Below are 14663 nucleotides of genomic sequence, written 5' to 3' on the forward strand. Positions count from 1 at the left end.
ATGAATGGTCCAGAGAGCTAGGGAAATCCCAGAGGAGATGAGCTGAGGCCTAAATAAGGGGTACTGGAGAGGAGGAAAGGGACTAGAGAGTTCCATGGGAACATCAAGTGCAATGTATGGGGGAGTGCAGGGGTGACCCCGGGTTTCTGGATGATCACTGAGGACTGATGAGGACCTGACCTCATGTGTGAGGCTGTGAGGAGGAAGGCAGCATGGTGGGCAGGCAGGTCCTGCCTGTGGCACTGAGAGGGCCTGGGTAGGATATTTAGGCTCCTCTGAGGGTCTTCAGTCCTGGAAATCCTGGTGTTCGTTGCTTTGCAGCAGGGGAGTTGGAGGGCGAGGGAGGTGATGTGGGGAGCAGAACTAATTGCCATTTTGCTAAGAGACCACCAGCTGTCTTCCTGCCTTTAGTCCTCAGAATAAGAGAGAGAAGATAGGTTGACCCCCTGATGTGACAGGGCCTGCATCTCTAGGCCCTGGAACTCGGGGTTCCCAGAAATTCTCTGCACAAATGACTCTCTAGAGGTGTCCGAGGGTCTGCAGACAAATGGAACTGGTGTCTGTTCTGAGCCTGAGACTGGTCAGGACTGGGGATGGAGGTCTGTTCCAGGTCTTGTTCTGCCTCCTACTGGGCCTCAGTTTACCCCCTTAAAGATACTTCAAGGTTCTGAGATACAAGCAAGCATCTGCAGTGGAACCCAGTTTCTGTTTCCAGGGAGGTCCCACCTGGCTTCCCTCCAGACAAGCTGGCCACCCCCACCAGCCATGGGCTCCCAGCCTCCCAGGAATGTGCTTCTCAGCCCCCAATCCAGGCGCCTGCTTTATCAGGTCCCCAATCGCAGGGGAGACGGACATCCCAGACGGACAATGACAGCCCCTCCCATTAGCCCTGGCCTGACCCTGAGTGGAGGGCCGCAATGTCTTGCCAAGTGCCTGTAAAAGGAATACCTCCCGTTCCCTACACAGGCATGAAACCCGACCTCCCTCACCCTCTACAGACTCCTTTACCCAACAGACGCCCACCCTGGCGTCAGAGGCCCTGCATCTCCACCCTGCTGCACACTGCTATGACCCCAGTGGGATGTGCTCTGCCTGACTTGCCTAGAAACATGACCTTGGCCTGGTTTGCTGGACAGCTGAGCTGGTCTGAGGAGACTCCCTCAGCCTACCCCCAACTTGTTAGCACTTTGGTCGAACCTTTGCTGCATCAGAGGTATTTAACAAATATAAATGCTTCCAGCTGTCTAATTGCCTCCAAAGCAGAGGCTCCTCCTTTCACTCTCAGCAGGCACTAGTCCTCTCACAGTCGTTGTGGGACCCTCTTCTCTTGGCATCTACCTAAGATAATCCTCTCAACCAGTTCTTTCTCTCAGCTAGCTCCAGTCTCCCCAGAGGACTGCAAGGCCCAGTCCAGAGCATCCGTCTTCTTCCACGCTGACGTCCAAAGCTGAGCTCCTCATGATAAAAGCACATCTATGTGGGAGACTTCCTCTCCCTCCTGTCCATTCTTATCCTTGTCACCATGGATCTTAGCATGGCTACATTCCACAGTCTCTTCCCTGGGCTTCTCACTGCCTGGCCCTTTCCTACAATCTTTTGTGGGCTCAGCTCCTGGACCTCCCCTCTCCCCCACTCCCTCCACCTCCCTGGCTGGGTTTGCCTTTTCTCCCTGACTGTTGAACATCAGGCTGCCCAAGCCTGGCTTCTCTTCTCCACCAACCCTCATCCCTTGGGCATCTCACACAGACTCAGGATACAAATGCCACTGAGCTACTGGTGGCTGACACCAAAAGGTGGACTGTTGGCATCTATCTCTTCTCCAACGCCACAATCAGATTTTTCCAAGCAGATACCCATAGATGTCTCAGAACCAATGAGGCCAGAACAAGACCTTCCATCCTTTCTGTGTTTTGTTTTGTTTTCGTTTGGTTTTGCAGTATTGGGGTTTGAACTCAGGGCCTACACCTTAAGCCACTCCACCAGCCTTTTTTGTGTGTGTTATGAACTATTTGCCCAGGCTGGCTTTGAACCATGATCCTCCTGATCTCTGCCTCCCAAGTAGCTAGGATTATAGGCATGAGCCACCAGCAGCCATCTCTTTCCATCCCTTCTACCTTCTTCCTACGCATCCTCCATCTCTGTAACAGTGACTACCATCTTCCAGCTCTGGCACAAACCTTGGACTCACCCTTGACTCCTCTCTCACAATCATGTTCAGTGTGTGGAGAAAACCACCTCCCACGTTTCCTGGACGTCCAGGTTCCACCTTGCCCAAGCCAATATTGTCCCTTGCTCACTGCCCACCCTCTCTCTGCTCACTGATTCCTCTGGCAGTTTGCTGCTCTCAGAGCAGAGATCTTTTTATAAAAACTGTAATAAAACATATATAATATATTATATCCTGGGCATTTTAAGGTATATAATTCAATGGCTTTGAGTATATTCACATTCTAGTACAACAATCACCACCATCCATTTCCAGAATTTTTCCATTTCCCACACTAAAACCCCACACTCATTAAACAATAACTCCCTACTTCCCCTCTCCTATAAGTGGAATCACACAGTATTTGTCTTTTTGTGACTGTGGCTAATTTCACTTAGTATAATGTCTTTAAGCTTCCTCCATGTTGGTGTGTCCGAATTTCATTCCTTTAGGGCTGAATCAAATTCCACGTATGGGTATACCTCATTTTGTTCAGCCATTCACCTGTCAAAGGGCACTTGGGTTGCTTCAACCTTTTGCTATTGTGAATCATTATGCTGTGAGCATGGGTGTGTAAATATCTCTTTTAAGTAACTGCTTTCCATTCTTCTCGGTATCTACTCAGAAGAAAAGTTGTTAGGTCATATGGTTATTCTATTTTTAACTTTTGAGTAATAGTCATACTGTTTTCCACAGTGACTGCATCATTTTATGTTCCCACCAATGGTACACAAAGGTTCTAATTTCTCCATGCCCTGAAAGCACATGCTAGTTTCTGTTTTTTGTTTTGTTTGTGTAACCATCCTAATGGGTAGAGGGAGCATTTTTTTTTTAAGTTTTAGCAAGGATTTATTTTAGCATAACAGGATAAAATGTAAACTGAGGGGGAGGGGGAGAGAAAGAAACATTGCCTGCCCTCGTGCAGGAAACGGGAGCAGACTTCATACAGGGAGCATTTTAACGTGACAATCAGATGTCATCGCCCCACGTAGGCAGCCCATAGCGCCCTATCTAACATGGCGGCCCACCCGCTGGTCTCCATTCCTCATTTGGCATTATTTTCCATTAATTGCACTGTCCTGTGGGCACTAGCTCATCGTATTAGTGACTTAGCTGCACCATGAGGGGCAGTATTTTGTTTGGCGGCTGTTAACCTCCAGCATTTGGAGCAGCGCCCAAAACACAGTAGGTGCTCAATAAATGTTGAAAGAATGGAGTTTCTCTCTTCCCCTAAAACACTGAGGCCCACTTGCTCCAGCCTCCTCACCACCTTCGCGTCCCACCCATAGCTGCAAGTCTCCAAGCGGTTCTTCCCTCACAGGCCTCCAGGAAGACCCCCGACAGAAGCCAGCACATGTGAGCGAGAGCCTGATTTTCACCGTCCCGGGTTCTCAGAAGTAAGGACAGGCCACCAATGCCTGACGAGATGGAGGTGGACTGGCTGCACCAGACTCAAGAGTCGGGCCCCATCTCAGGGCCCCGCCCCTTTCCGGTCTCGCAGCACCTGGCTGTTTTTTCTCCCTAGCGCGGTAACCCTAGCCCCGCCCCCGTGGTGGCCTCGTGGGTCTTTGCTATTGGCTTTCTTCTAGAATGCTGCGAAGCGACCAATTCCTCATTGGCCATACGTTCTCCCGCGTCGCCACACAGCCACAACAACAGCCACGTGCCCAACCGTGGGGCTTGTTCATTGGCTAGCCGGGCCGACACGCCAATTTCCCTCTTCCTCTTTCTATTGGTTTACCGGGCCCAAGACCCCTCCCTCTACCCGGACGCTCGGCGCCTCGGACGTGCATTGGCCAAAATTGGGAGTGAGGCGGGGCTTAGAGATGAGTTAAAGAGCGCGCTGCAGCTCTGGTCAAGCGTGCCTGAGTAAGTTCAATGGCGTGGCAGGGGCTGGCGGCCGAGTTCCAGCAGGTGCCGGCGGTGACCCGGGCCTACACCGCGGCCTGCGTTCTCACTACAGCTGCAGTGGTGAGCTAGCCGAGCCAGCGTTGTGTCGCTATGGTTACAGCCCCCGACAGGGACGAGGGGGATTAGGGAGGGTCGCCAGGGTTACGGAGTGGATTCTGGCTTAGCCTCTGACGCAACCCTGGTTCCACAGCAGCTAGAGCTCCTCAGCCCCTTCCAGCTGTACTTCAACCCGCACCTTGTGTTCCGGAAGTTCCAGGTGAGGTGGTCCCCGCCCCTTGCACCTGTTACCCCGGCCCCGCCCTCCCCCAACCCCCTGCGCCTGACTGCCACCCACCATCCCTTTGCAGGTCTGGAGGCTTGTCACCAACTTCCTCTTCTTTGGGCCCCTGGGATTCAGCTTCTTCTTCAACATGCTTTTCGTGTATCCTGAGCTGTGTGGGGCGAGACGGGTGTGAGGGGAGGCGGACCCACCAGGCCGGGAGGGAGCGGCCAGGAATGGGGAAACTGAGGCCCCACTGGGCTGGCATTTCCTATATCAATGCTACAGGTTCCGCTACTGCCGCATGCTGGAGGAGGGGTCCTTCCGAGGTCGCACAGCCGACTTTGTCTTCATGTTTCTTTTCGGGGGTGTCCTTATGACTGTATCCTTCCCGCGACATGGACCTCGGCAGCCTTAGGCCAGGGAGCCTCAGGGGCTAGTCTGTTGGACCTGGGGTGGGATATGAGGGCCCAGGCAAGGAAGGACAGAGTCGTTCACTCCAGCGTAGGATATACTGAGCAGCCACGTGTGCGCAGCTCTAGGGACCAGGGTAGCTCTTCAGTGATGTGTGCAGAATACACCAGCATGACACGCAGGAGAGCCGGTGGGGCCCTGGGGGACTAGATTGTGAATCCAAGTAGCAGTAGAAACTGGGGCGGGCAAAGCAGTGACTGGAGCCTAGAATGAGGTAGACAGGTGTGGAGGACAGATCTGAATCTCAACCACCAGAATAGAAGAGGGGCTCATGGTGATGGGGAATAGATATGAGCTATGAAGAAGGGGAACCAGTGAAAGAATTCCAGGGGCTTAGGAAGTCAGAGAGGCCCTGGGTGTGGCTGAGACCTGCACCAGGGCACCTTGACTTGGACCCAGCTCCTGGGACTTCTGGGCAGCCTGTTCTTCCTGGGCCAGGCCCTCATGGCCATGCTGGTGTATGTGTGGAGCCGCCGAAGCCCTCGGGTGAGGGTCAACTTCTTCGGCCTTCTCACCTTCCAGGCACCATTCCTGCCCTGGGCGCTCATGGGCTTTTCACTGCTGCTGGGCAACTCAATCCTTGTGGACCTGCTGGGTGAGCCTGCCTTGTCCTACCTGCCTACCTCAGGCTCACTGCTTCCTTCAGGACATGCTGCTGGTTCCCCTGGCCTCCCAGCCTCTCAAAAAAGCCTGCTGGCCCACAAGATTTGCATTTTCAGGGCTAACCTGCAGGTGCTTGAGTGGTTCCTGCTGGGGGTGGGTCAGAGTTTCTGCTTCAAAGACCCAACTCCCCCAGTGTTCTCAGGTCCTCCCCTCCCCAGACCCTACCTACTTCTGAGGAGGAAGGAAGGCTGTTTAAACCTCATCCCTCATCCCACCCTGGCTGGTAGTCTGTGCAGAACACTGGAGTACTCATGCTTGGAGCCTGGGCTGTGGAGGGTGGCCTCTAGCAGTGTGTGACTCTCTCACAGGGATTGCTGTAGGCCACATCTACTACTTCCTGGAGGATGTCTTCCCCAACCAGCCTGGAGGCAAAAGGCTGCTGCTGACTCCCAGCTTCCTGTGAGTGCTCGAGATGACAAGCTCCCTTCTTTCCTGGGTGGCCCCCCACCCCACAGGGATCTTGTGCTGGCTTCAGCTCAGCATGGACTCCTTCCCACAGGAAGCTGCTACTGGATGCCCCTGAGGAGGACCCCAATTACCTGCCCCTTCCTGAGGAGCAACCAGGACCCCATCTGCCACCCCCACAGCAGTGAGCCCACCCTGAGCAGCCCAAGGCTTTTGGCAGGCCTCTATCCTACCTTAACCCTCACTTGCAGCAGAGCAACTCATCTTGGAGGCTGGGCTGGTGTAAAGGATCATTCATCAGAATAAACAGAGTAACCTGAGCTTCTAGGACCACAGCACTGGCTTCCCCTACCTCAGCCAGCCACACCCTCCCATGCCCCTATGCCTATCTTCTGCCTATGCCTATCCTTCCAATTGTAGGTGGTAGGACAGGGGAGCCAGAGAGGACAATCACCCTGCCACAGATGCCCAGCAAGCGGAGAACACAGGCTCTGTGTTCTCGTCCCTGCCCTACCAGAGTCTTGATGGAGCACTGAGGGAAAGTCCTACCCACGCTGGATCTCTGGCTCCCCTGCCAGTTGATGAGGGATGGCCAGATGACCACTTGGCCTCTTCCATCCTCATCGATAATCTCAACAAGTAGACCTTGTCTCATTTTCCAGCTAGTAACTTGGAGGACCCATGGGGACAGGTGCGGAGGATTTCCAGGTCTGGGTCCTCTGCCCTTTTCTGTGAGCCCAGAGCCTTGAGAAGTTCTACCTTAGCAGAGACCCAAGACTGGCCAAGACAGAGACCTCTGGGAAGGTCTGTCTCTGCTACTACAGCTGAGGACCTGTGTGAGCCTTCTCCAACCACCCAAATTCCCTTTTCTCTTTTGGAACATGGACATCAGACATGGCTGGCTTTCCTTGCTCTAGGCCTGCCCTGCTGTGGTTTTTTTCCTGGATACTCAGCAGCAGAAGGATTCCCCCAGCCACTGGTTGTCATTTTCATGGTAACAAAAATATTCTGAGTCTGACTTCAATTTTGTAGTGAAAGCTAATGGAGCAGCAATTCTGCTGTCTCAGCTGGCAGTGCTTAAAGGGTCCAGAAGCAGACAGGATTTAGGAATGGCAGGTCCTGGTCCACCAGCCCCTCTTAGGCAGGTGGACCTACCTGTCGAGGAGGGTGTGGGGTCAGGGTTCCTTCCATCTCACCAGTTGTGGCAGTATAGGGCTCATGGATCTAGCAAACCCACCAGGAATGGAGTCCACTGTTTCTAATGCCAGCTGGGCCTGATCTTCCTCTTTGCTTAGGGTCTACTGGTAAAGCCTGGCTATTCCCTTGCTGTGGGCCTCTGGTGAATTCCACCATTTGACAGGTAGAGGGCCTGAGAGCAAACTCTGAACGGTCTTGATCCAGGACAAGGGTTCCCAGTCCAGAGGGTCAGAGGAACTACATCCTGGCAACCAAGAACCCCAGTCCCTACTCAGGTCCACCCCTGCCCTGTATGGGCTCCGCTTGGTCACAAGGGCTCCTGTCATGCCCTTTGGGATAACATCCTCTGACCCTCAGCCCTGACTTGGCAGGGAAGGACCTGCCAGCAGCCAAGGGTGATAGGAGGAACTGGGGATCTGGGACTACTGTCTTCAGTAAGATGAGCTGCACATCCAGTTTGCCATCCACTTGGCTCAGAAAAGACCCATACATGCCACTTTCATGGAGCCCAAAGTCACTTTTTAGAGTGGGTACACTTTCACATTACAGACAAGGATAGAGGGGACAAGCTCATCAGAAGCATAGCTGGGAAGGGGTAGGACCTATGCCTTCTCTCTACACAGTAAATCCCCAAAAGCCAGCACCAGGCTGGATGTGCTATTCCTATATTCCTCACAGCAGGGTGGGGGGGGGGGGAAGGAGGGAGGGGAGGGGAGGGAGGAGCTGGTCCAGGTCACAGGTGTGTGCCGCTGGAGCTTGGACACAGAGGCCCTCCTGCATCCAGGCAATATCTCCACAGACTGAGCCCTCTGAAAGAGACTCCAGAGCAGCAAAGGCTCCTGGCTGGCACAGCCTACCTGGGTGCAGCAGAGCAGGGCCAGTGGGGAGCCTGCAGCTCCTTCCTAAGGCTGAGCAAGGGGGTGGGGTGGGCTGTCACTGAAAGGCAGATGGGCCCCCACCCTGAACCTCACAGCCAGATTCCTCCATCTCTGCTGGGACTCACTGAGCATAGGCAGCCACTGGGAAGCCAGAAGTCCCAAGGAAGTGCAAGGCGTAAGCTCTGCCGCAAGAACCTTACAGGGTGCTGGGGTGGCCAAGAGGGGAGACCCCTTAACCTCTACTCACCCAACTGGGAATTTCAGGCACGGAGAGATGAAACTTGGCATGTCAATCTTGGCCACATGCCACCCCGCTAGATCTAGCTCAGGCCCCATTCCTGGCTCTCATTCTTATGCAACCACACCGAAGAGATTGAGCATGACCTGTTGCCTTTTATTTAAAAAGTGTTGCTAGCCCTGCCTGGGGCTCCTATACAAAAAACAAAATACAACCCAAAAAAGAGGTTTCTTTCTGACTCCAGACAGTAGGGGAGAATTCTTGAGTGGGGGGACAGGACTGGGGCTCAGCAAATGGAATGTGTGCCAGGGGAGGGTGACCTGGAGGCCCCCACCAATGTCTCCCAACCTCACCCCATTCCTAGGATGGCAATGGGCTTCCCCTTGCCTTTCTCCTTGCCAGAAGAGGAAGGAGAGGCGGTCCAATCTTCTGAGATGCTCCGTGGGAGCAGAGCATAGATGGGCTGGTCACCAGGCTGGGGCAGTGTTGGCGAGACGCCTCATCCGCCTGCAGGAGGGGAGCAGGTAGTCAGATGGGGTCAGTCCCAGCCCTAGGCAGCCACCCTCCCATAGGGCTCTCTAGAACAGCCAGGTGTGGTCCCTCCAAGCAGGGACACTCCCCAGTCCTTTCTTGGCCTTATAATCTGTTGCATAGGCCCTGCCCATCTCTCCAGAAATCCTGAAACCTACTCTGTCTGTTTCAGACATAACCTGAGGGCTTGCTTTTGTTCTCTGCAGGGAAACCTACCCTGGGAACCAGATGAAGCCTGCCCACCCAGGAGCTGCCTCTGGCAATATAAGGTCCTTCCAGAGACTACAGATCACTGGGAAAGGAGATGGTCCTGGCCCTGCTTGGGAAGATGGGTACCTATGGGCAATGGCATATGCCAGGCCATATGGACAGGTTACCTTGTGTTCCTGTCCTGGTCTCGGATTTTCTTTTCCATCTCAGCATCAGTCAGGGTCTCCAGCAGTGGGCACCACTGGTCTGCATCGCCTGTGTTCCGGATGGCAATCTCCACCGTGGGCAGGGGGTTCTCACTGGGGGAGTGGAGGTAGTAAAAGGAACAGAGCCAGTTCACAGAGCAGCAGCTGAAGTCCTCAGAAACCACTGTTCCCGGGTCCCCTGTCCTCAAGCAGATGGCCAGGACCTTCCTCACTTCCTTCTTGCTCCACTAGGCCCAACATGGCCAAGGCTGATTCCCATGCCCCAGCTCTTCACAGAAGCACTGATGACAGGCAGCTGGGGGATGCTCCTGTCACTGAATCTCAATGAATCTCAAGGGAGCTGCCAGAGACACTGGGGCCCTGAGGGCCTTCCTTCCAAACCAGCTCTCATCAGGCCCTTTGCTGCCTCAGCATCTCTGTGTAGAAGGCTAGGGAGGGGATTGTTGCTGTGGAAGTAGTTCCCCCTGACAGAACAGTGTGGCTGGGCCAGGCCATTGTCAGCGGGTAACAGCTGAGAGGCAGAGGCCTGTCTGTCTCCCTCAGTACAGGGTTGGACTCATCAGGTCCAGTGTTCAGGAAGATAGCAGGGCTGGGGTTGGGGCATAAAGAGGACTCTTTCCTCCTTGCTCAGGGCCACTGGGCTGACTTCCTCCTGAATGTTCCACACACCTGCCCATCAGCTTATTCCATACAGGCCATACTAAGGTGCAGAGAAGCTGGCCTATTTGCTTATGCAACGACAACCCAGGACCCACTCCACCCTGTGGTCCCTCAGAGAATGCCTGACTTTGCTCTGGCCATGTGGACACGGGTGGATGTGAGGGAGTGCTGGGGGAATGGAGTGTGTGGGTGAGCTGCTACCTCTCTGGGCCTTTGTTTCAAAGTCTGCAATGGGCAGTACCCTATGTCCTATTCAACCTTTGGCTTGGCAGAAACCCTCAGAGCAAGGCCTTAACAATGATCCTCTACTATCCTTCCATGCCACTCTATCCTTCCATGGTCCTTTCTCCTTCATTTGGTGGCCTCTCCTGGTATCCTGAAGCTCAATCCCCCAAGAAAAAGCCACCCTGCTGCCCTGCAGTACCTTGTCAGCTCTGAGAGGAAGGGCCCAGGGAAAGCCCCTGGGGGATGAAGATCTGGTAAAAGAGGACAGGACCCTGGTTAGACTGTTTGGGTTTTTGTTTGGAATATGGAATATTAAAGCAGCCAACATCCATTCACGAGGGAGTTTCCTAGGGGCCTAGCATCTTCTACAGCCTCCCTCAAGGTTTCATGACTGGTGGGCTGCAGAGAAGCATCTCTCTGAGTCTGACCCCCAGAGCCCTGCTCTTCGCCACCACATTGGTCTGCACACATCCCATACTGGCAGCCAAGGGCCCATCCTGGCTCAGGAATGTTGGGCTGGGATGGCTCTCCTCTGCCTGGGGTTCTCAGGGACCTTCGAGACCAAGACCAGGGTGCTGACTGAGATTAGCACCACAGACCAGAGCTGCCCTGGCTCCCTGGTAGAAGCAGGCATGCTGCTGAAGCTCAGTCCACCACACCCAAAGGGCCCACGAGACCTGGAAGCCTGAGCTTGTGCTGTTGACTCAGAGGCCAGCCCCCACTTCCATGGTCCCCTGGGGCTGACCTTTCCTCAATAGCTTGCTTTGGGAATCCAGGAACAGCCCAGCCACAGACCCCCAAACATCATCCTTTACTTCCAAGCTGCCTTCCTTGGGAGGGCAGATGTGAAAGGCGCCAAACCCATGCTGAGGGAAACAAAACATGTTTTTCTCTGAATTTAAACAAGAGCTGGTGAGCAGGCTTGGAGGCCCCTTTGTTTACCTTTCTTTGACTCTGGGAAGATTCCACTCCAGTGGATTTGTTCTAAAATAAGAAATGCTTGAGCCAATCATGTAAGAATGGACCTGAAGCTAGCCCTAGCCTCCCTGGGGTTTGGAGGGACATGTAGGCAGAGATGCTGCCCTGAGTTCCAAGAAGTCTGGGGGTAGGGGGACCAGCCTACTCCTTTTCCAAGGGCGTTCTGTTTTACAGGCTTTGAAGCTATAAGGACCTCAGACAGTACTTACCACCCTAACGTGTGGGTGGGGACACAGACCCTCAGGTAGGAGGGCCATGTCTAAGGTGATGGAACTGATGCTTATGATAAAAGTGTTTTTAGGTTTATTTTCAGTATGATCTCACTTTTACGACCTCATGTGACATAACAGGCAAGTTGAGAAGCACTGTTATCCCTACCCTATAAATGAGAGAGAAGACTTGCAGGATAAACAACCTACCCACAGTCACTCAACTGGGAAAAGCAGACCAAATTCAACATCATCCTTAAGTTTGCAATCAGTGTCTCCCATGCCCAGAATAAAGTGATCTGTGAAAACAGTACCAAATTGCTCGATGGGGAAAGGGCAATCTTTTCAACTGGTGCTGACACAAGGGGACTGGATTAGACAATAGTTTCTTATATATGACACCAAAAGTACCAGTAACAAGCTAAAAAATAAAGGAATTGCACTACATCAAAATAACGTGTATTGTAAAGGACATTATCAAAACAGTGAAAAGGCAACTCACAAATACCAAAAACTACTTACAGATCAAACCTATTAAGGGACTTTGTGTCTAGAATAGGGAGGAGGATTCAGTTATAAGGCAAAATCATGAGACCGTATCTGAAAAAAATAACCTAAAGCAGCAAAGGAAAAACTAAAACTAAAACAAGGGGCTGGAGGCATAGCTCAAGTGGCAGAACACAGACACAAAACTCTTGAGTTCAGACCCAGTACCCAAAAACAAAAAATGTTCACAACTCAGTAATAAAAAGATAATCCAATTAAAAATAGGCAAAGGACTTGAACAAGCCATTTCTCCAAAGAAGATACACAAAGGGCTGATGATATATGAAAAGATGTTCAGTATCATTTCTCACTAGGGAAACAGAAGCTACAATTACTTTATATCCACTAGGATCCTAGGCTAAAATTGAAAAGACAGCTAATAGCAAGTGCTGGCTAGGACTTGCTAGGATTTAAAGAAACTCTAAGTCTCTTCTTACTGCTGGTAGGAATGTAAAATGGTACAGAACTGGCAATTCGATTCCAATCCTAGGTATGTATCCAAGAGAACTGAAACAGGTTCAAACAAAAACTTATACATGAATGTTGTAAGCATTATTGACAACAGCTAAGAAGTAGAAACAACCCAAAAGTCAATCAACTGATGAACGGATGACTAAAATGCAGTTCATCTAAGCAATGGGCTACTATTCAGCCATAAAAGGAATGAAGTTCTGATATATGCTACATGGTGATCCTTGAAAACATGCCAGAAAGCTAGTCATAAAGGCCACATAGTATACGACTCCATTTACATTATGTGTCCAGAACTGGCAAATCTACCAACAAGAAAGTACACTAGTTGCTCAGGGATGGGAGACTTAAGGGGAAAGTGAGTGACTGCTAAGGGGTATGGAACTTCCTTTTTGAGGTATTCTAAAATTGATTGTGGTGATGGCTGCACAGCTCTGAGAATATACTAAATACCACTGTGCACTTTAAAATGGGTGATAGAGGTAGCTCAGCTGTAGAGTACTTGCCTACCATGCACAAGGATCTAGGTTTGATTTCCAGCACTACAAAAATAAATAATAGAACAAATGAGTGGGTTATATCGTCTATGAACTATCCCTCAAAAAGGCTATTACAAAAACAAGTGAGTCCTGAAACCAGGCCAGGCCGGAGGGCAGAGCTTCAGAAGTATCTTCTGCAACTCACATTCAACCTGTCCAAAATGGCTGCAGGGCCCTGCACCTAATTTCTGGTGCTGCATCAGCAAGGGCAAGTTTTCTGTCTCACATACCCACCCAGCTGCCAAGTCTCTGACCTAGCCCACTTTCACTTCTCCATCTAGCACATGATCCCCACAGGGATGTAGGGTGAGGAGCCCCAGAGGGCAGATACCAGTGTCCTGGCCTTAGGCAGTGCCTGCCTTACTTCCCTGAGTGTGTGTCGTCCTGGCCCTTCAGTTCTATGCCAGCCCCCGACAATGGCCAGAATCACCCTAGGGTCAACACCCATGCCCAGATGCCTTTCCTTTGGTGAGTTAGGGGTCATAGCATGTTGGTACATGTACACACACACCCACACACACACACACACCCCCTCCACTCAACAGGATGCTGTTTCCTCTGGTCGCTGGCCAGGGCATTGGGCTGGCCCAGGGGAAGTGCCAGTAACTTTGCTGGATATAATTTTCCTTAGAGGAGTAAGTCACATTTTGCCTAGCCCAGCCCTTACCCAGCAGGGCCTTTTCCCATCTTCTTGCTTCATCATGGCCAATTTCTCTCAACTGGAACAAATTCTGCTGGCTCCAGCATGTCTGTGTGTCACTCTGGTCCAGTTCAGTCTTCCAGGAGCCTGGAGCCCCTCAGCAGTCTGTCACATCATCTCCCCCTCACGTTTCCTGCCTCTGCCTGTGTGAGGCCTGCCTGTCCCACTGCATGTGGATACAACCAGTGCCCCAGGCACGGGGCTCAGGCTAGGGGCAGACTGGCAGGACTGGTGGGAACTCAGAGTGCTTTCAATGTGAGATGATGGAGGCCTAGAATTTACAATTCTTTTTAAGGATTCATAGGACTCAGCAGTTGTCATGCTCTGTGATGGCACACAGAGACCTGGCCGAGGCTCCTACTATGGCTTTCCTTCCGTAAGGGAGGGACTTCAGGGCCAGTAGGGCTCACAATGGTTTCCTGGGGAGAATGGTTAAGAAGTCCCACCTTCTAATCTCACATGGGGTGAGTAGTGCAGTGGGAAGACTACAGGCTGGGGTCAGGAGACATAAGTTCTGGCCCCTTCCTTGCCTTACAGTTCTACTCCCTGAACTGTGAAGTCTAGGAGGAGCTGGCCTCTGACCCTAAGGTCCCTGTGTCATCTTTGCCAGGTCTCCTAGTGTGGATGCCTAACTGGGCAGGACACACAGAACTACTCAGGCCTAGCTGGCTCGGAAGACACAGCAGCCCACCCGGTTAGCAAAAAACACTTGGGACACCTATCTCATCAGCCACTGTGGAGGGGACATACATTTGCTCACATCTCCAGCAGGGTGATGCTGCCTTTACTCCCAAGGATTTGGAACCCATACACTCAGCAGTACAGTCTGCAACAGGAAAGGGGGGGTGGCGAGGAGTGTGTCTGTGTGGCTTCCAGTACACAAGTGAAACTTAGTAAGGTCACCAAAATAAGGGGAGAATCTGTCTGAGCCCTGACCTGCCACCACCAGGGGCTCCCTAAGGGGCCTGCTCTGGAGCCATCCTGAGAACAGCAGGCAGCCAGAGCTTGGCAAGGAATGAGACGACCTGAGGTCTGAGCAGAAGGAATGCTGCAAAGTGCTGGTGACCAAGGAAAGGATGCCAGGAGGACCTGTTAAGAGTTCCTAAAGCTTCATTTCCTGAGCCCTGACAGTTGTATTGGAGGCTGCCACAAAGTCA

The 14663-nt window shown here is 52.3% G+C and overlaps 2 protein-coding genes across 6 annotated transcripts in view; one reads left to right on the plus strand and one right to left on the minus strand.

The window, feature by feature from the left end:
- The first annotated feature begins 3819 nt into the window (after positions 1-3819).
- Positions 3820-12858, plus strand: Derl3 (derlin 3). 4 transcript variants are annotated; one of them, XM_074061051.1, is made up of 8 exons: positions 3832-4177; positions 4308-4373; positions 4465-4538; positions 4665-4758; positions 5250-5445; positions 5822-5912; positions 6013-6912; positions 8969-12858. In XM_074061051.1, exons 1-7 carry the CDS (start codon positions 4085-4087, stop codon positions 6104-6106), a joined length of 708 nt encoding a protein of 235 aa, XP_073917152.1. In that variant the 5' UTR covers positions 3832-4084; the 3' UTR covers positions 6107-6912; positions 8969-12858. The 4 variants fall into 4 exon arrangements, with proteins under 4 accessions (XP_073917153.1, XP_073917155.1, XP_073917154.1 ...); XM_074061052.1 differs by lacking the exon at positions 8969-12858 and having other exon boundaries at positions 3820-4177; positions 4311-4373; positions 6013-6238; XM_074061053.1 differs by lacking the exon at positions 8969-12858 and having other exon boundaries at positions 3826-4177; positions 4465-4566; positions 6013-6238.
- Smarcb1 (SWI/SNF related BAF chromatin remodeling complex subunit B1) overlaps positions 8367-14663 on the minus strand; it is a 33673-nt gene continuing 27376 nt past the window's right edge. For both annotated transcript variants that reach the window (XM_020168238.2, XM_020168237.2), the window contains exons 8-9: positions 9140-9271; positions 8367-8738 (exon numbers count right to left, since the gene is read on the minus strand). In XM_020168238.2, coding sequence (XP_020023827.1) covers positions 8699-8738; positions 9140-9271 — 172 coding nt within the window. In that variant the 3' untranslated portion in view covers positions 8367-8698. The remainder of the gene's footprint in view (positions 8739-9139; positions 9272-14663) is intronic.

Source organism: Castor canadensis, chromosome 18 (genome assembly GCF_047511655.1).
Source record: "Castor canadensis chromosome 18, mCasCan1.hap1v2, whole genome shotgun sequence".
Taxonomy (NCBI): Eukaryota; Metazoa; Chordata; class Mammalia; order Rodentia; family Castoridae; genus Castor; species Castor canadensis.

Bases quoted from the DNA above. Each gene is read 5' to 3' on its own strand.
- Derl3 (XM_074061051.1), top strand. From the start codon at position 4,085: ATGGCGTGGCAGGGGCTGGCGGCCGAGTTCCAGCAGGTGCCGGCGGTG. The intron at 4,178-4,307 runs GTGAGCTAGCCG...CTGGTTCCACAG, and splicing joins TTCTCACTACAGCTGCAGTG to CAGCTAGAGCTCCTCAGCCC. The intron at 4,759-5,249 runs GTATCCTTCCCG...ACTTGGACCCAG, and splicing joins TCGGGGGTGTCCTTATGACT to CTCCTGGGACTTCTGGGCAG.